The 21813-nt window shown below is 38.3% G+C and overlaps 1 protein-coding gene across 1 annotated transcript in view; it reads right to left on the reverse strand.

Moving 5' to 3' along the window:
* pdzd7a (PDZ domain containing 7a) overlaps positions 1-21813 on the reverse strand; it is a 41221-nt gene that overhangs the window by 15893 nt on the left and 3515 nt on the right. The window contains exons 4-13 of the mRNA XM_022684897.2: positions 20950-21124; positions 20037-20213; positions 19791-19938; positions 16291-16351; positions 13798-14271; positions 10104-10310; positions 6724-6899; positions 3805-3896; positions 3561-3652; positions 2084-2155 (exon numbers count right to left, since the gene is read on the reverse strand). Of these exons, the coding sequence (XP_022540618.1) occupies positions 2084-2155; positions 3561-3652; positions 3805-3896; positions 6724-6899; positions 10104-10310; positions 13798-14271; positions 16291-16351; positions 19791-19938; positions 20037-20213; positions 20950-21124 (1674 nt within the window). The remainder of the gene's footprint in view (positions 1-2083; positions 2156-3560; positions 3653-3804; positions 3897-6723; positions 6900-10103; positions 10311-13797; positions 14272-16290; positions 16352-19790; positions 19939-20036; positions 20214-20949; positions 21125-21813) is intronic.

Raw genomic sequence — 21813 nt, forward strand, 5'->3', positions numbered from 1 at the left:
GTATTTAAGCCTTATCACTCAGACTATTATAGGTTTGAACATGTCCACAACTACTAAAAGGAACTCTCCTTTAATTTTGCAGCATTTTATTAGTAGCAACACCTGCCCCCACAAGAGCGATGACTAATCACAACAAAATAATTATGAAGTTTCAATACTGTTTTACTGCACCATCACAATTTTCCATTCACCATTCTGAAGTACATTACAACAAGAAATGAACAAAAACACTTAGAAATGAGTCATGGAAGGTAAAAGCGCTGCACTTTCGCAAAGTGGATAAGTTGTTTATAATGTTTTATGTGTAAATTGATATAATTACATAATGAAATAGAAGCAGTTTTTAATGGCAGGAAGACCAAATGTGAAAACCCTGGTGCATCTTGAAAGCGTTGTTTATATATAACACTGATGTGTAAAAGGAGCTTTCTATAGAGAAATCTGATATATTGCAATATATATTTTAAGAAATCTGATATATTACAATATATAAGTATGTGTATATATGTATACTTATATAAGGAAGTATATATCAGATTTCTTATATGACATACAGAGGAGGCCAGCTTATTTTTAAATATCGCATATCCACATTACCTCTTTTAATAGAAATAGCAATAAAAAATTTCCTCATCACGATCATCGTCATCTAAAAAGTAACTTAAAAAGCATTTCAATTGGTCCATTGATCAGATTTTGACTCAATGTAAAAAAGAACTGCCATATTCAAATTCTGTCAAAGAGAGAACAATAACGTATGTTCTTTGCCAGACAGCTGTATACTATAATAAAATTATTAATTTATTCACTTACTACCTACCAAACCAACGTTTATATATGTTCCATATACAGGGTATACACACTATATATCCAAATGTATCCAAAGAGAACATCACACTTCAGAGCAGGTAAACCTAAACTGACAGGGACTATGCCTAATATTCCAGGCGATGGCAAGAGGGACATAACCCCCACCTCCAACCCCCCCAGCAATGAGTGGAACATTATTTTCTACAACATTCCAACCTCACTTCAATCAAATTGAGACTCTCAATACTTTTATTCATATAGTGTAAATGTTTAGTCCTGATGGTCACACATCACATTCTGTACATTTGTATGAGTTTTATAGCATCATTTTAAACATCTTAGACTTAAATTTTATCTTTTATAGCCAATCCATAAAACCACAAACTGTGACGCTGGAAGATAATGCATGCAAATAGTGCAGTTGCTCATGCATGCACTCTTTCATCACTTGTGGTGCAAAAAAAATTCAGACCATTCATATTCAAAGAGTGAGCTGTGATGCTGCAGTGCATGCACACACACTCACACATGCCCACAGCATATCGCTCGGGTTTCAGAGGCCTCTGCCACAGAGAGGTTTGAATTACTCCTCTGTGTCCAGTACAATGGACAAAAAGGACTAGCAATAAGCTGCAGACGTGAGTGGGCAGTCTTCGAAGGTTAAACAATGCAGGAAGCCTTTCTCCGGTTCCGAAACGATTCCCAGTCAAGACTCAGGGGCCCAGAGTGAAGGAACTGGCTCACCGCTGTCAAGACCAGCGTCATCGGCCTCCTGCCTCGCTTATATCAGGGGCCCAGAGGTCACGCTAGAGGTCAGCCATAGAGGGAAAATGACATGGCATGGTCCAGCTGTCCATTTCCACAGGCAGTGATGTGTGACCTTGGTCAGGCAGTGATGTGGCTTTGGCATCCAATGAATGACTTCCGATTTTGTATGAGAGTGGGAGGGCCACTGTATGACAGACATGGCTTAGAAAGGTTTAGAGAGACTGGGATTGTGCACATGCGTGTGTGTGCACACATGTGTTTGGGCGGGGAGGATTAAATGTCTGAATCAGGAAATTTGCAGTGTAAGTTTGTGGCTCCTCTGGTCAGACATTCATTTCAGGATATGTAATGACTGGAGCAGGGAGGAGGAGTGTGAGGCTGGTGGTTATATAATTCCCCAGCGGGATCAGAGCGAGCGCACTACACACTGAGGAAGATGAGAGAGGATCAAAGAGGAAGGGATGGCACACACACATTCATTCAGAGACAGTTTCGAAAGGGTTACCTGGAATGGGTGTTATGAGATGGCGCCGAGGGGTTCCACCATGACGAGGGGAGCGCAGAGCCGGAGAACGCACTAAGGAGAAACACACAGACATGCACACACACACACACACACACACACACATACATTTAGAACACAACATTCTACCTCACACACTACCCACAGACCAGTCAGATTCTGACCAGCAAATTTAAAGGAGAAGAAAAAAACCTTCTTTTGATTTAGTGGAAAGTTAGTGTATGACCCTAAATCAAAAGGAATGTTCACAGTAAGGAAGATTCTAAGAAGATGTAGTGTCTTACATTAACTTTGACATGTATTTTATTGCAGACAGGATGAAGTTGTGATGGTAAAGCATTTACCACTTTATAATGTTACTTTTGCTTCTCATAATACTCAAAATATGTTTTGTCACCAAGCACCAAGCAATAAAGTGTTTTAGCTGTTTTTTTTATTTATTTGCAAACATCTCTTAAAATGTGCACCAGTTGGGGGTTATTGTCTTCTTGATTGTTACTGTTTGATTCAAGATTCTCTACAAAATACTCTATCGAAGAGACTTCAGGATGCCAATGATAGTTCATGATGGAGTGCCATCTGAGGGATTGGCAATCACGAGTGTTTAGCTTAAGCTTGTGCCCTTGGCATTTACACACTAAAATTCCCCCTGATTCATTTAATGTTTGCATGGTGTTTAGCACTGTAGAATTACAGTTCAAATCCTTCAAGTCTTTCTTCCAAGAACATTATTTTTAAACGATTCGGCAATTTTCTTATGCATTTGCTAAAAAGCTAAAGACCCTTTGCTCATCTTTCCTCTTTAAATACCTTCATAAATACTGCTTTTGTACCCAATCATGATTATTTATTATATTTATTACTTATTACTAAACTGCCCTTATCCCAAATTGTTTTGGAATGTGTTTGAGGCCTAAAATGTAGGAATGGATGTATAGTAATAAATAAAATGAAGTTGACCAGATTAAACATGAAATATATTGGGTTCTTGATGTCTGCATTCATATAAAAGTAAAAGTAAAAGTAAGAAACATTGCATTTTCATTTTCATTTTCGTTTCTATCCCAATTGTTTTTTAGTTTGAGGTTGGTAACTAGGACTTGCTAACCAGCCTACTTTTTATTTAGCATTTTAGTTATTTAGGAAATTATTAAATACATTATAAAATGTTATATTTCTATTATTATTAATTATACTGGCCCATTTGTGATATTTTTAATGCGTTGATATTTTAGGTTTTTCGCACCAATTGTCATAGACAGCTTGAAGAGTTCTAAAAGTTGACCATTTATTTTTAAAGAAATACAGTATTCTTAAAACCTTTATTTTTCTTAGAAAGCACTAGGGAATCTCACCTGGTTTTAATAAAATATGACAGACAAGCCAATGATATTACCTTTCTGGAAGAAGGACAAATGTTGTCCGTACATTTTAACAGCACAGAAGATGGTTTTCTTACCAGACCGGTTCTTTAAAATGTCGTAGGCCTCCAGTTCAAAAGGCATCACCATGCTGTCAAACCGGCCCAGGTCCGTAGGGGGGATGATCATTCTAGACATACAAATATTTTAGCAAAAGATTTAAAAAAAGCCAGCATGTGAAAAGATGGCATCAACTTAACAACATGACACTCTCTGACAATCTTTGAAAGAACAGAACAAGACCAGGTGCCCATAATCATACAGCATAATCCAACTTCTGACCTGATCTCTCTCAGCAGCAGCAGCTTCTCAGGCCTGTCGAGTATGGCCAGTAGGGGGCGCACAAGGTCCTCAACCACCCGCTCTGACAAAAACTACAAGAGACCGGAAAAAAGGGAGTCATCACTGGTGTCACTCAACTGAAGAAGCTAATTTAGGTCTAACTGCTTAATTAAAGACTGAACAAAATAGAACACCTGTCAGCAAGAGCCTGTACGTGACTGGAGTAGAACAGCTTTTTTAGGAAAAGCTTAGATATTTGTGTTTTATTTAATATTCTGTAACCAATTCACCGGCTCCATTGGGGGCTACTATGGCTTTTAAGAGAGATACTTTTGATTAAGTAATAATATTCTAGCATTATAGGTTAGTGGTTATGGCTGCTTTTATTTTAAGTGAGCTACATAGATCAGATGATCTGGAACATCTGATCCTAATCATAAATGGAAAGGCATATCCTTGCTTGTGAGAGTAGCCAGACAGCACATCGATCCTTTATGAAGCCTAGGCAAGATACATGAGCCTTTATATCCCTTTACTAACCCCTATCCTCTGTCTGCACACATGTCAAAGATATAGAATGTGTTATGTTTAGGATAGTCATATATGGATTTAGTAGAAGGATTAACCTTTAGAGGTTAGTAAGAGAAAATAAGACAAAAAGTACAATTAAATTTGACCATTTACAAACCTGGCTAACCTGGCACAAATGGCTAGAAAAGTAAGTGGTCCAATTAAAAACATCTGGAGCAACTCACATGGCTAGGTATAAAATAATAGGGGCAAAGTCTCTCAGAAGCAAAGACTGCCAGAAATTTGTATTTTAGAGCTCTTTAAAATTGAACAAAGGGTGCACAAATTCTGCAAAATGACTGTTGGTGACCTGAAAATAGTATCATGAGCTTTTACAAAACGGACATGGACCAGATATATTCCATAAGTAAATATTAGTCCTAAGGGGCCTACACAATTAATAATCTTTCATTAATACTTCTTTCTGTTGATCAGTCCACTCCTGATCAGTTCAGTTAATTTCAGCCCTCTTTACATTTTCTCTCTCTCCAGCTCAACCAGCTCTTCTACCCCTTCTAAATAATAAATTACATCACAATATTTGAGATTTAAACAAATTCTAACAAACCCTAAAACTAGCCCTGAACTATTAAAATAAATTAATTTCGCAACATTCACAACACATATATAAAAAATAACTAGCTTTAAAGAAAGAACTAACATTTTTTCTCTTTACATATTTCTCAAATTTGCTTAAACATTGTCACACTACTGACTAAGTTGCTGTATAGTTGCTCAAAACATACATTTAAATAATACATAATACATACAGTTAAAAAATACAAATCAGAAAAAACAGAAGTCACATTAGATCAGTGTTTCTCAACCCTGTTCCTGCATATTCTACTGCATATTCTACTGAATTTTCATTCATTATAGCTTACAGTAGTCCTGCGAGTTGAAAATGAAATGGTTATTGGCTCAGGTACATCAAGGCAGGTTGAACATTATATATAGAGATTTTTCTCAAACCCTGACCATTTATCTAGCTAATTCTAAAATTAAGCTAACTGAATCACAAGCTGTATTTTATTAAATACACAGTGGGTTTGATCTGTGTGTTTTGATTCAGAGACGAGTCTTTCTAACCAGCTATCAGAAACAGTGTAATCACAGTTTACATGGTTATTTACCTTTCTTTTAGAAAAATCGCTGAGTATCCAGATATTTTTTAATGTCTGCTGCTCTGACTAGCTGCCTGAACTCACAGCGAGGGGGGGGCTTTCCCCTCTGCGCTCCGCAAAACCAGCAACCTGATTGGCTGTTTCTCCTAAAAGGCTAAAGACTTTCTCCTTGAACCAGCACAATGATTGGTTAAGAGACACACAGCGGTCAGTGGGCGGTTGCCTCAATAATAAAGTTTTTTACATTTTAATACTATACGGGAAATTTACAGGAAAATACTAATACGGGAGGACGATGAAGATTAGCTAGAGAAATCCCTGTGTATAAGGGACAAGGACTATGGCCAATATTGGATGCTGGTGATCTTTGGGCCCTTAGGCACAAAAAAGATGCTGTATGGTCAGGAACATCACAAATTTTAATTATTTTTGGATAAAACAGACGCCGTGTCACATGCGTTCAACAAGCTGGGTGGCCCCTCACCTTTTAGCCCACAATTCAAAAGCCTGCATTCATTTTACATGATGGTATGTGTTGTATTAGTGCAAATAGTGTGGGCAGCTTACACAACTTATAAAGGCCCTATCAATGCTAAACTGTATACAGAAGTTTTAAACAACATAGGCTACCACACACTGCCATAACAACAGCATGGCTCTGCAGGAGAAGAGTCTGGTTACTGAACTGGTCTGCCTGTATTTAAAACCAATAGGACACTTTAGATGCATTATGAAATTCGATAAAGAAGACCAAGCTAGAATCTAACATCTGGCAAAAATGAGACACATTTCTTCTCCCAAAACTGCAGTAAATGGTCTCCTCACTCCTCACTCCTTTTTTGATCGTTGTTAAAAGAAGAAAGGGTCCTACAAAAGGTAGACTTAGTCCTGTTCCAACTTTTTTGAGATGTGTTGCTGACATCAAGTTCTAAAAGAAATAATGTTTTTCATGAAATGTTTCAAATGCATCACTTTTAACATGTGTTATGTGTATTAAATTATTAATTAATGAGATTTGCAAATCTATACTTTGTGGTTTTATTTTACACAGCTTTCAAACTTTTTACGATCTGGGTTTTTTAAAATATATTTATATAAATGTATGGCTTCAAAAAGAAGAGAAGAAAGATAAAGACAATTTCAAAGCCGTGCTGATTACATTTGGCAGAAAAGTAAAGTGTGGATTTCCACATGGTTAGCTCATGCTTGGTTAGCTCATGCTTACCCTGGTGCAGTGTCTCATGACTGCTGCCACCTCATCCTCAGTCAGCAGTTTAAGAGCCATATCCTCCACCATGGCCATGGTCTCAGGACTGGGCATGGGCGCAGGCTCCCACACTCCAGCTCGCGTCTCCCTGGGAGAGCTCAGGAGGCTAATGATTGGACGACTTCGCTCCTTACCTAAGTAGGTGACAGCAGGAATTATTTACACGGCCAGGAAGTGCCCTGGAGATGTCATGTCTTTGATGGCACTGCTGAGAACAATCTAAGAGGGTTTAAATGTTCAGCACGTCTTAGTTACATCCAGTAATCAGATTGAGCTAAGGATTACACATGAAATACTCAGGAGCTCACTGCAATTTAATGGACACAGGTAATAATAATGCTAAAAACAAAAACAATAGTATTTTATCACCACTAGCATTATCACCACCATAATATTAACCCACTCATGTCCAGTTACTAAACACATACGCTAAAATATACCACACAATTCGCTCTGATTGGTCTTCATTTCATGAATTTACAAACAAATATTGATTTTGTATTATTTTGTACAGTGAACAAAAGCACTGGGTCATTCACTGTTTCTTACCAAACCAAGGGTATTTAAAAATAGTAATTCTGCTTTTGTTTAACTGACCCTCTCTGCTGTCTGGGCAAGGATTTCTAGAAATCATAGTTTCAAACTACACTTGTTCCTAGGGCTGTGCAATATATAGTAAATACTGATATATTCAATATAAAATGTATAAAAGAAGTTAATATAAGATAGTTTGGTATTCAGATAGATGACACTCAACAGAGTGAAAATAGTTGAGTGCAAATTGTGCTATAGAAACATCAAAATTAACAGAGCAAAATAATTCATTTATTTTACCATTTCAAACATCATAATTCAGAGTAGTCAGAGAAATACCATGAACAGTGCAATTGTCTCATTTGTTATTTTTAAAAAATACATATCATCGTATTTTTCACACTATAAGGTGCACTTTAATTTTCCTAAAAGTCGACAGTGCACCCATAATCCGGTGCGCTGTATGTATGAATTTTACCAGTCAAGTTGTAAAGAGCAGTAAAGCCACTCTGCTGAAGTGCAACGTTATACTGGAGTTTCAGATTAGTTCTCCAGCAGTATTAGCATTAGCTGCTTACTGTGCTAAGCGCTACAGCTCTTTGGCTGTTCAAAGGTGAGTGTTTTAGCCTGTAGCCTGATGCTGGAGCAGCATTAGCATTACAGCTAGCGGTTAGCTGCTAATGCTAATGCTCCAGCTTTAATTAAAATCTGGAAATCTAAGGTTACTGTAAATAAACAGAAGTTCTTAACTCACCCAAATAAAGAGTTTTCAGCAGAGAAACCTGTGTAGATTAACATCCAGCGCTCGGTTGACTTGTCTGACTGATTTTAATAATTGCAGTTTTGTTTACTTAACTTAGCTTAGCTAAGGGAAACATGTTGACACCCCTGTTCCTAACAAGTAGTGCTTAAAATGTGCCTTATAATCCAGTGTGCATTGTGTATGAAAATAGACCAGAAAATAGATGTTTATTGATAGTGCACCTTATAATCCAGTGTGCCTTATGTATGAAAATAGACCAGAAAATAGATGTTTATTGATAGTGCACCTTATAATCCAGTGTGCCTTATAGTGCCAAAAACACAGTACCAACATGCACTGTTACATGTTTAATGTTTAAATATACAACATGTGTTCTTGGTTTTACATATAAACATCAATGCTTTAACATTATTCTTTGTTAAGGTTTTCATCTTAAAATTTTACGTGTATTGAGGTTTTTTGGTCATATTGTCCAGCCCCACTTGTATCACTAGCTACACGGTCACAAAAGGCATTTAAAACCACAGCAATGACAGCACATCCAACAGACTAAAGAAATTACGCATTTACCCCATCTCCTGCTTTTAGATCCAAACTTGCAGTCTGAATTCACAGGAACAAAATAGATAAAAATCAGTGATTAGCAGAGCTTTTTAGCAGAGGAAATTTCAAAGCCTAAGGAAGCCATGGCATGTCAGCTTGTTTTTTTATGTGCTTTGGCTTGATCGAGTTAAAGACGATGAATACGGAACTCATCATTAGCTGAGCAGAACTATTGGGGCTGGACTCAAGGCCACTCCACAGGAATTACTGCATAATTAACAGCAAAGCAGCTCTCTCTGAGCCAGCCTCTGTAAGCCCTCATTATGCTGCCAGCTTTCAAGTGCAAATGCAACACCCTCCTCTGCAACTGGCCTCTCCAGCAGCTTCACACTCACTCAACTCAACAAGCCCGTTCAGTTAGCAAAGGGCAATTGAATTGAAAAATGTTTCAGTGTTTGCATGTGTGAATACACGTGACCGGGTGTTTATAGATGCTGGATATATTTTTTGCATGACAGTGATGAAATGTGAGTCTGCACAGAAGAAGTGATGAATTTGTTTAATTAAAATGTTTCAACATAAATAATAACTTATTTCTGGCAATAAATGTGTTTTACACAAGCAATGTGGACATTTGTTTGGTAATTTGCTTACAATCATTTTGTTTTACATTTGAGTTGGCTGTGTTCCAGTTAAACATTTAGATAAGTGTACATGTTTAGTCTATTACTGTGTTTTATGGTGAATACAGTTAGAATATTTTGAACTTTTATCTCTCAGCTTTGTCCCTGGTTGGTATTGTTAGCAACTGCAGTTAACAATGCATTATACACTGCCTGCCCAAAAAAAGTTGCCATCAAAAAAGTCACACACTCTAGTATTTTGTTGAACCACCTTTAGCTTAGTTTGCATCACACATTCGCTGTGGAATTGTTTTCATAAGCTTCTGCAATGTAAATATTTATTTTAAATTTAAATTCAATATTTAATTTTTCAGCATAATATGGCACTGATGATGGTAGAGTCTGACCAATGCACAAAGCATTCTCCAGCACATCTCAAAGATTCTCAATGGGGTTAAGATGTGTACTCTGTGGTGGCCAATTAATCCATGTCAGCTGATCTCATTCTGTTGCTGAACCTCGATCTGATCTGACCAACTGCAGCAACCCCAGATCATTTGCTTTGTTAAATCCAGGTAGCAACTTTTTTTGTCCAGGCATTGTACTGTATTTAGCACATCCAAACCCCATGACAGCATATCCACAGATAGAAGCTGGGCAAATTTGCTTTCCTGTTTAAATGCATGGTAAACATTGGAATTAAGTAATTAAAAGGAAATTGAGAGGCCAAGAATGTCTGATTTCTTCCTCGGTACCTATATTGCAGCTTAACTTTACCCAAAATAATCACAAAGTATTTAGGAGATTTTACCTCACGCTACAAATCAATACAGACCAATTGTTTTTGTTCAGCATGTTGTGTATATGACACTCACCCCGCTCACTATGTGTAGGCGATTTGGAGCGTCCCCGATGTCTGTCCCCTGTCCCTGTCCCATCTTTCCTATCTCTAGAAGCAGACCTGTCCTTCTTGCGGCCGCTTTTAAACAGCAGGCTGACGAAGGTCTTGGAGCGCTGTAGAGTACTGCCTGTAGGTTCAGCCTTCTCCGTCTGCTGCTGTTTCTTCTTCTTCTGCTTGTCCTCTGCTCAACATCACAACACAAATGCACATAAAGCTGTTTAAAACATGAGATGTAGAGCATATTTCTTTATAGATAACATTAGAGACCACTGGAACAGTAACAAACAACAAATATGGAATAGACTTCATAGAGGCTAAAGAGCAGAAATAAATATGGTTTTCTGTGAAAGGAGCAATAAACCAGCAGTGCACTAAAGGCATTGGCTACAGCACCAGTCATTCATCGTAGCACTTCGAGATGCCAAGGCTGGGAAATAAAACCAGGTGACATATGCATCGTTCAGTCCATATTGAACATCCATTTCTTTTGGTGTCAGATTCTCTGCTTGTAACATTAATCTTCCATAGTGAAACACCACTCAGTGATGCTCATGTGTCACGCATGAGCAACACACAAAGCAAGTTTACATATTCAGAGGCTACAGTACTGCACACATAAAAGGGTTCTTAAAGAGTGCATAAACCTTTTAAGGCACAGTGGTCACTGTAAGAAACCTAGTTTTTTTCATCACTCGCTTTGCAATTGTGATTAGAGGATGTAGAGGACATTTTCAGTAATCTTTGAATGTTTTCTGAGAACAGTTAAAAAGGTAGCATATAGGAAGTGATCTACGTCCTGTAGTTTTTTTTTGCAAAACTAGGTTTTGCTCTGCTATCACTCATGTTTTGACCGAAGAGGACATTTTATTTGCTTATTTGATGATAATTTTATACACATAAACCAACCTGTAAGGCACCCAAGCAAGGACAATTTTACAACTTGCTACCATTATTACTTTCTACTCACACCACCTAGTCCCTCCACCTCTGTTAATGCTTTCCCAATGTAGTTAGGGTGGAGGGAGCTATAGAACCCTTCAATAGCAAGTTAGAACAAGAGCACACTCAACAGCAGCATTTGAAGACAAAAAAAATATGGAAAAAACACATATTATATTTTACTTTTTTTAGTAAAATATAATATTAGGTTATCCAGTTGAGAAAACTGTCTGTCTGTAGCCATGGCAACGACCGTCTGAAAGCAAAGAAGGGCATCCTATAGCCAACTCCCAAATTCATACCCTTCACCTTAATTGGAAGCTTCCTTCAATAGTACTCTATAGTAGAGTATTAGGTTGTGAGGAGGGAACGGTTTGGGAAGGGCCAAAAAAAAACACACCAAGAATGACCTTTGACCCAGCAAAACCCTGTCTTAGTTTAGTGGTTGTTACACCCATGTCTGTCTTCTGTTTCTGCCTTATTTTGTCTCTTGTGCTCCTGCCCCTCTGTTTACCTGTCATGTTTCCCAGCCATGTGCTTGTGTTGTTGTTTTTTGTACCTGTCTCCACCCTAGCTCCGCCCCAGCCCTGCCCTAGCTATTTAGTGTTCTCACCTGTGACTTGTCTGTAACCCCGCCCCCTCGTCATCCTAGCCCAGGTGTTTCTCACTCTCCTCATGTATTTAAGCCCGTCTGTTTGAATGTTCAGTGTCGAGTCTTTTGTATTTTGTATATTTTGTATGCTGTATCTTTGTATCCCTGCAGTCCGTTTGTATCCTAGTCTTAGTTTCTTAGTCTGTGTTTCTTGTATCCTTGTCTTAGTTTCTTAGTCAGTGTTTCTCAGTTTATATTTATCCTAGCCTTGTTTTTTTTGTATGTTTTTTGCGTTACCCGCGTTTTGTTTATTGTTTTATTTTATCTTGTTTATTTAATAAAGTATATATTGCACTTACGTCCATCCCTCCGTCTCCCACGTAACAGTGGTTTAGAAATTGTGTGGAAAAAGATGCACAAACGTTTAGTTTGTGCAATGCTTGTTGTGGACTGAGGGTTAAAACATTATACAATTTAAACTAGGTGGTTTCAATTTGTGATTATTTAAATGTATTTTATACCATACAATTAATTTTTATTACTAAAATATTTTAAATACGTTTCTTTTACTGGATAATGGGGCTGTGTCAGAGTAACTTTCTGGTTGAGCAAAGCAAAAATTTCAACTGGCTAACTTTCTCTTGTTGGGCCATATTTAAACAGGGTAAACATTTCTTTGCTCTCTGAAGACCTGTGCCCACGCAGCAAAATATAGCAACAATTCTGTATTTTGGGAAGCAGTTGGATGAGCTGTTGCAGTGGAAACTGCCTGAAAAGCAATTCCACGAGGTCATAAATTTAAATTCCATCATGCAGCAGAGTAATAAGATAAAAAGTCAAAGGCCTGCCAAATCTGACCTCCCTGTCATTTCACTTCAGTCACTCATCAGAAACTGGACATTGTCTCTGTGATGAAAAGATGACATAAAAGCTATACTTTTCGTCTTATGGTTCAGTGCCACTATAAATCAAACTCTGTGAAAGAGTTTATATTGTTACTTATAAGGATTTCCCTGCAGGGGCAAACTGAATAACTCTAAAGTGGTTAAACCTTGATCTTTTTAACAGTGTCCTGCACGTGACTACTTTGCACAATAGCGTGACTAAGCACTGCAAGAGATTAGCATAGCCATGTGTAGGTCACTTTGCTAAACATTCAGGGCAAAACCCCAAGGCCGTAATGGATTTACCTTGTAAGTGACTCTCATGAACTGATCTGTGTGTAACATTGAAAATGATGACACTAACATCACTCAAATATGTGCTTCATTAATTAAGCAAGTAGAGAGTGTCCTTGTTAGTTGTTTGCTACTGTAGAAACTTGCAATAACTGCAGTTTTGGCCAAGCTGCAAATGTATTAAATTTGCAAGGTCTGGGACTTTTCTTATTCATGATAACACTTCGTAAGGTTCTGATTTATCGAGCTACAGGAACTTTATATTAAAGATAAAAAGTGCCTGCTCAAATATCTTTCTGAATACCAACAGATTTTAAAGCTACTTTTCTCAGTAATTCCATTTTTCCTGGTGTAGTCAAGTGTTTTTGCCATTTGCCCAAATCAATTTCCAACCTCTATTCATGACTCCACCAACACAGAATGCTTCCAGTGCTGGAAGGGGGAAAAGCTGAATACACTTGAAGAAGAGCGCTGACTGCTAGTTTTTTTATATTATCCAATGGCCAGTGTTTCTTAATTCTTGTCTTAGAAGCACCCAGAGTTCCCTGCAACTCTGCAAGGGCTCACTAATGGGCTGATTAGTTCGATGTTGGAAGCTGGGAAAGCACTTTAATGTGTATGGCAGGATGCCTCCAGGACCAGGGTTAAGAAACACAGCTTTAGGTTTAGAGTGATTGGAGAGGGGGAGAGCCATCCAAAACAAAGATATAAAACTCGTAATGCTCTGTTGGATTTTTGGACACATAATGCTGCAGCATCAGTAGGGATCAAACCGTCAATCTCATAGTCGTTGGGCCACTTGGGAAATGACACTACACATTAAACTAAATTAAACTGAATGAAAAGTAAAAGCATAGAGTTTACTACTTTATATTCTCATACATGTCCCCGCTTTTCCTAATATATGGTTAATTAACATTTACCCAATAAATACTTCTCTTCTTAATTAAATTCTGTACCTGAGACAGTGATGTGGCTCTGTGATCTGCGGATGGGTTTGCGGGGCTTGCTAAGAGCCATTAGCACTGCAGTCTTTGGAGAGTCCAGAACCTCCTTGTCTCCTGCAGAAAAAGTCCTCGTTCGAGACCGGCCACTCTTATCAAAACTCCCAGTCCGGATCACTGTATCCTTCAACAGAACGGTCTCGCCAACAGTCCGACTGGTGTCCACAGAGACGACCCTGCCCGGTCGGGGTGAAGCGTCAGGCTCTAGGGGGTCAGTCTGGATGGCGGTCTCGGTCCGGTCAGAGCTGGGCCTGCGAGAGCGATCCTCAGTTGAGATGCAGACGTCCACCATCTCTGAGCCGAAGGCAGGTGGAAACATGACCTGAGACAGACCACTGAGGGAGCTGACCGGCGTACCAGAGGAGAGAGAGGAGGTGGAGGAGTAGGAGTCCGAACCCAGAGAGGAGGACGGCTGTCCACCATTAGCCACTGATTGAATAGAGAAAGAGAGAAAGAGATGAAGAAGAGATCTCGGCAATGAAGCATTGATCTTAAGCACAGATTGGTTTAATGTTTTGTTTTTAAGCTGAACTTCAGAAGCTAGGTTCCCCTATTTTAAAGTGCTAAAAAAAAGCTGAAAAAAGTGAAAGCTTCCCTGAGTATTTTAAAATCCTAGATAACTGCTGTTATGCCAATGTCACTGGACAGCTAAACATGCTTGGAGGAGAACACTGAATACCAATTCTTTAAGCTAACAGATGCACAGAAAGAAGCCACATCAACAATGCTTTCTTGGTCTCCTGGCCACTGATACAGACAAAGCTTAGTGGCTGCACCACTTGGGAGTCCTATTGTTCGTCACCTTTACTTTACACTGAAATTCCAAGGCATTCTGTTCAAGGCATGGGACATAAACTAGTATCAAGTAACATGACTTTTGTGGCATGGAAGTTAAAGAACATCAAAATTGCTTTCCTGCCCAACCTTTCTACCTAAACACTGCTAGTCAAGATTATTACCACCTACTGTGCTATCCAATGTGGCTGGTAATGCCTTCTATGTTGTATTTCTATGATGACTTTCGGCATATCACTATACAATCAATTGTCAATTGTTTTTAGGTTAAGATTCAAATGTTTGGAGACAATTTTACTTTTTTAGAAAACCAAAGAACAACAGCTTAAGCACAGTAATTGTTAAATTCAATACTACCACATTTGGATCAAGTCAGCCATAACCACTGTTATGTGGCCTCAGTTAATTAACCTCTTGTTGTTCTCATCCGTCTTAAATATAGAAGAGAATTTGACAGAATATATATATATATATATATATATATATATATATATATATAATGCATTTTATACATACAAATAAATGTATACGCATCAAATACAAACAAAAAAGACTCTCCATCCCAAGTCTTGTAACCTAAATACCCTCAACAACCCTGATCTGAGAAACGTACACAACCCCACGTTACTCATCGAATTTGAACCTAACACTAATCCCAGGCTATTTTTACACTCATATTAAATGCAAAGTAGGGATGTGAATCCTGTGAAAAAAACAGAGCTTGACATGAGGTCACTCAGTCTGCTTCTTCTAATCTCTGTGCAGACTGTGCTGGTACGTACTTAGTCATGCACTCTACCATGCAATACAATACATTTGTTTAAAATCCAGCTCCCATGAAGAGCATAAAAAACTCACTTTCATTATTGATTACCAGTGGGGCATGCTTTTGTTTAATAGTAATAGTGTTGCCTTAGGGGACGGTTTGGAAGAGCCCACATTTGTGTAAGTTGTGAGGTGTTATCTTAAAGTTGAACGATGCCAGAATGCTTGTGGCAAGGCGAAGAGACTTATTAAGCAAACTTATTAAGTTTTGCAGGAATTTAACATTTAACTTTGCGACATGTGTACCAGGAATATGTCCACGCACATATTCTGCAAGTCAGCACAGTGTTCTTTAACTTCCATGGGCAAAAGTCATGGGATACTCGATACTCAATCCTCTCCCATGAATTTTGTCATGTCAGTGTAAAAATGTCCTGTATGGAGGAGAAGATAGAAAGAAGCCTGGAGTTTACAAGAAAACACCTCAACTAAATATGTGAGGTACGGTTTTGTGGCCAGATTAGAAGAAAATAATTATTTTTTGGGTAATATTCAAAATGCTATGTGTGCTGCCCACTTAATTCAGCCCATATTTGAAATACACTAAGTCAATAGTTAGGCATGAGGGTGACAGCATCACATTGTGGTGTTTTTTTCTCAATGGGGATTGAGCTTCCTAAGCAAAATGCAATTACAGCAAGACTTAAATTTGCTATTGCAGCTAATTTGTAAATGTTCTAACAAAAACAAATAGTTGGATAGTTGTCAGTTTTACAATTGTCATTTGTAATTCAGACAAATGTTATTCATCTTAAGGGGTTTGAAAGTTTGTAAGGCATTGTAAATTAAATGATGTAAATAATGATGTCTGTATTAAAGTTTACATACATTTATTGAGCCAGCTGTATTCTGCTACCATCTCCTTATATGCAGGATATCTGCCAGCCTCCTGTTTTAATAGAACAAAAAACAGCTTAAATTTCAAAACACAACAGCCAGCAATCATGTAATCATTAGGCAAATGTAAAGCAGGAAGAGTGAGGAGCAATATGATCTTCATAGGGTAAGTTTATATAGACATTAGCTCTGACATTACATATAGCACTCTCGAAATACTGAATACTTCTGTCTGAGGAAGAAACCGTGCCTTAAAGAACAAAAGCATGAAAACAAACTCTTGAATCTGTTAATGAGTGTGCTATGGAATTTTCCATGGGTGGCACATAGAAATGAACTAATGCTTCAATGTCAAATTCAGGAACAGTCGAGATCATCTTTTAGATCAGTGGTTCCCAACCTATGGGTCGCGACCCAACCTATGGGTCGCCAAAGATCCACGATGGGTCGCGAAGCCCTCTTGATTTTAAGGGGTTTAATTTTAATACTATATATAGTCTAGGGTAAGCAAAATTCGCCGTGCTGCGCTGCGCTCTCTCTGTCTCTCTCTCTCTCTCTGGCGCGCGCGCGGGCGCTCTCTCCGGCAGCGCGGAGCTGAATTCAGCGCGAGGCTGAATATAATAATATAAGAATATAAGAATATAAAACTCAGTTTAGTTAAATAAATGAAAATGAGTGAGGGCCTGTAAAGTTAATCAATTATTGTCCAGGACAATTATTGGACAGGTTGAGGTTTTGGTGAGCTGTTTTACTGATTTGAAACTGAAACTGATATTATTCTTTTTTTTTGTTTGTTTTTATTTTATATAAATTATTTTTTATTCATTTGTAGTTGTATTATTTTATTGATCTAATTATTTTTTTCTTCATAAGATAAAAATTCCTCATGTTTTATGTATCAATTTTTCCTTTTTTACGTGTTTATTTTATTCATCTATAGTAAATGTCAGTTTTTATTTGTCATTTCTAACCCCCACCACCCCAACCCAATTATACACTTACATCTTTTACATTTTGGGTGGGGGGGGGGGGGGGGGGGGGGGGTTATGTTGGGTCACCAAAGCTTACAATGGTAAAAATGGGTCCCTGAAGAAAAAGGTTGGGAACCACTGTTTTAGATCATAATCATCCCTCATATCCTTCTGCTCCTAGCCTGGGCAGGGTGCCCTCTCTCTCTGCTGATTAGCTGGCCGTGCTCTTCTCAACACAGCCATCTGAGTCGGGTCAGGAGAGAGTCACCAGGACTCTCAACGCCTCCGCCACCATCAGTGGGAACAGCCAGCATTTGGCAAGCCTAACCTGGTTACAGACCCACCAGGGGCTTGATTCAGCACTATGCTGCGGAGGTGAAGTAGGCTAAGGAAAGGCCATAAAAAAAGATACTTTCTGCTGATTATAACCTGATCCCGGTGGCCTGGTGAATAATGCACGTCCCCTGGCTGTTTTTCACAGGCGGAACCCGAGCCCCCTCTGAGTAAAGTGAGCAAGCAGGAATGTGACGACTAAATGCCATCTGTCTGCTTTACTATTCTGTCTCATTGCCGGGCTCAATAAGACGCTGTGTTGTTTAACACACACTACAATAGTTAAAGCCCCTTGGCACTATAATAAAGCATTTAACACATTCTTTTTTTCCGAATTAGGCAGATATACCAGATATATTTAAAATATCTAAATATCTACAATATAAACAAATGTAAAATTGTAAAAATAATAAATTATCCCCCCCAAAAATTAAGCATTTCTATTGGTTTTAAATGATTTAAATATTTAAATATATAGTATTTAAATATATATATATATATATATATATATATATATATATATATATATTTATATATATATATATTTATATATATATATAACTTTTGGTTTTAGAGTTTTATTTTTATTTTTAGTTGTCATTTACATTGTGTCACAAAATAAATGCTTCAGAGTTTATTAGAAAGTTAAAAGGTAATATGTTTTCTCCTTCTCCTGAAATCCGCCATTCTTCACAGGGTTTGTGTACAATACACAAATACAAATGTTTGTTGCATTATTTGTGGCAGTTCTAAGTAGAGGATAATTGCCATTTCTTACGCATTTAGCCCTTTGTGTGATGCCAACACTTATTACTTATCACTCAAATCATTAAGCTTCTAAACCACTTTTGATTCAAAAGATATGTCATTTTAGCAGTGAGTGCATTTACATGCATTTAACAATCAATTCATAATTGGATTAGTGCAGTTATTTGATGATTCAAGCAGTCATGTAAACAGCATACTCTGACTTCATAGACTAGAGTATGGGCTAAAATCTGATTATGTAATTAAATAAAGTAAGCTGAATATTAATTAGCTCAGAAATTGTATTTCTCAGTCCATGTTTACTCTTAAATTGGAGTACATTCAGATTTCCCAGGTCGTGCATGCGTGAAGACAGACCATGATATCAGGTACTGTGAGTTTACCGGCAGGTTGTAATGCAAAAATGTATTATGGACCTACTCATGTAAATGCTAACTTTTTCCATTATCTGATAACTAAAGTTTATGTAAACACGTTCATGAAATTACTGACAAACTTCAATATTCTGCAGTATTCAGATTATGAAATGCAGGCAAACACACTCAATAATATAAAGGCAAAATTATTCAACCTTCTTCTGACAGGCATTGTATGTCTTTAGAAATTACTTGCACTCATATTTAACATGTTTTAAACTAAGCATAGTGTTTTAAGGCACACCGGTTGAGCTATCAATATCCAATGCCTTGTGGGAGCATATGTAGGAAATTAGTTGGCATTTAAAGTTTTCAATCTAGACACTTAGATGGCTGCCTTTAATCAGGCTGTCTCCTGAGTGTTTGTCATTTGTCTCTGTCATCCTTTACAACGCACGGCTGAGTTTCCAATCGAGTAGTGATGTTACACAATAGCCTTAGGTGCAAGTCATTAATAACGCTGGGATTTAGTGACTAAAATACTGTTACAGCGCGTTTCCTTAAAGCATAGACTGTCTCTTTTTATATTTACAGTATTTTTTCTCAATTTTTTTTCAAATTCTTTTTGCATTTTCTCCAGAATTTACCCGGCAAATTACAACCCACTTATTAGGACTCCCCCTATCACTAGTAATTCCCTAACACCAGGATTAGCACACTGGCACATGCCTCCTCTGTTACACCACCTCTTTTTGAACTGTTGCTGATGCAGCATTGCCGAGTAGCATCACAGCGCTCTTAGAGGAAAGTGCAGCGACTCGGTTTAGATACATCCGCTTACAGACGCCCTGTGCTGGTCGACATCATCCTTTGGACTGATGCGGGGAGAGAGCGCCATCTACCCACCCGGAGAGAGCAATAACAATTGTGCTCTCTCAGGGCTCCAGTAGCCGATGGCAAGCTACATGAACAGGATTCTAACCAGCAATCTCCAGTTCATAGTGGCAGCGCAGGATCAAAAGTGATGATCTCCAATACTATCATGATTCTGCCAAGCTCTTACCTTGATGGTTAGCATGACGTGGGTGTGACTCTTTAGGACTTCCACAGCATTGCTGTGAGTGATGTCTTCAAAGCTCACTCCATTGGCTGCCAGAATCTGGTCTCCCATTTTAATGCCATTTTGCTCTGCCAAGCCACCCGGATCCAACCTAAACAACAAATCACAAACAAATGAACAGTTATGAGAGCCCTAAAGTCAAATAAAGTATCAACTCCAGAGCTGCAGCTATTTCCTTGTGGTCCATACTTTGAGACGTAGATGCCCAGCCCAAACTCCTTGCCCCCACGGATGTTAAACCCCAGGCAGTAGTCGTCTGAAGTGGTATAGAGGTGCACTATCCTGCGCAAAGCTCCATCTGAACTGGCTTCCGAGGGGGTACGACCACTCTCCTCCACCACCATTCTCCGATGGATCAGATCCACCCTAAATACAAAGTACTCGATTAAATAAATAATGGTTATACACATACACACTGTATTCAACTACAGTTTCCCAACTCACTGACCTCAACCTGATTATTAATTTAGACACACATGTACGCATGCTTATAAACTCAGAGCCTTTAACAATAGTACACGCAAACATGACCATGGACATGCTCTAATACATCTTCCCACTGTACTACCAATTAATGAAATGGCATGCTAAGACCACTGGGGTAACTCTACCACCTCTACATAGTGAAAGAGTAGCTGGAAGGAAAGATAACAAGGAAAAGCTAAGAGTCTGTAGGTTTCCACTCTGCTGGGCATGAGAGAAAGAGGACAGCAGCAAAGTCGGTGCAGCAGACCGTCACTGTCTCTGGCTTATCTGTTTCATTCAGTTGTCTTAACTGGAAAAGCTCATTCAGAATCAGCTTTGCCTACTAAAAATGAAAATAAATACTTTACATATGGATAGACTGTGTCCTCTGTGTCTAGTGAATGTTTTAATTAATAGCATGATGAAAAACAGTCTTGTTAAAATGAGCCTTTCAAAAAGTACATGCTAAAAACAAAGTGACATGCAAGTGATGCCATGAAAAGCCCATGTTAACTTTCTAAAGAACTTTCTTTTAGAGCCTCTTATTTGACAGTTTAACACAGTGAAAAGTGCTAGTGTAAAGTACCTTTAAAGCTCCCACACATTATAAAAGTTGTATATCAATTTTATTTATTACCATGTGGTCTTCTCTTTGGAATACCGGATGCCAGGCACTTTCCCCACACGTCTGACCACCATGCGCAGGCGGTTGTTTCCTGTGAGGACCTTCACAGCACTGCTCATTGTGATGCTCTCCAGACTGATCCCATTCACCTCCACCAGCTTGTCCCCAACACACAGCCCAGCAAACTCTGTAACACACATACAGAACTTTACAGAACCAACCCATAAAATAGAAATGCCATAGAACATAGTACCAAAGTAAATAATGCTGCTTTGTGAGCAAAGTGGAGAAGAACCCAATTCAACAATGCCCTAAAACTGACCAAATGTATTTAATTTGGCACAGTTGCAAAATGAGAGTTTGGTTCATGGCAGGGATATTCATTTTACCAAATTGAAAATGTTTGGAATATAATCAAGAGGAAGATTAATGATCACAAGCCATCAAACTAAGCTTTTAGCTTTTCAATTTTTTGCACCAGGAGTGGCATAAAGTTATCCACAAGCAGTGTGTAAGACTGGTGGAGGAGAACATGCAAAGGTGCATAAAAACTGTGATTAAAAATCAGGGTTATTTACAACAAATATTTATTTATGAACTTAAAAATGGTGTCTTAATGTTTTCCAGAGCTGTAGGTAATGCTAGTTTTTAATAAGTGAGCCAGGGTGCTTTTACCATGCAAGCAAAGTTGTTTGCGATGATCTAACAATGTTAGATGCAGAATATAGCCTGTGCACTAATGGTAGCTAATTTTCCAACATGTGGTAGTGACGTTGGATGAGGCGAGTATCCAGTGTGCTAACACCACTAGTGATGTAACTTTAGTGATGCCCAGTAACCAGTGTAACGAAAATGCCTCTTTGAGTAGAACATCCA

The sequence above is a fragment of the Astyanax mexicanus genome, chromosome 7 (assembly GCF_023375975.1).
Source record: "Astyanax mexicanus isolate ESR-SI-001 chromosome 7, AstMex3_surface, whole genome shotgun sequence".
Lineage (NCBI taxonomy): Eukaryota > Metazoa > Chordata > Actinopteri > Characiformes > Acestrorhamphidae > Astyanax > Astyanax mexicanus.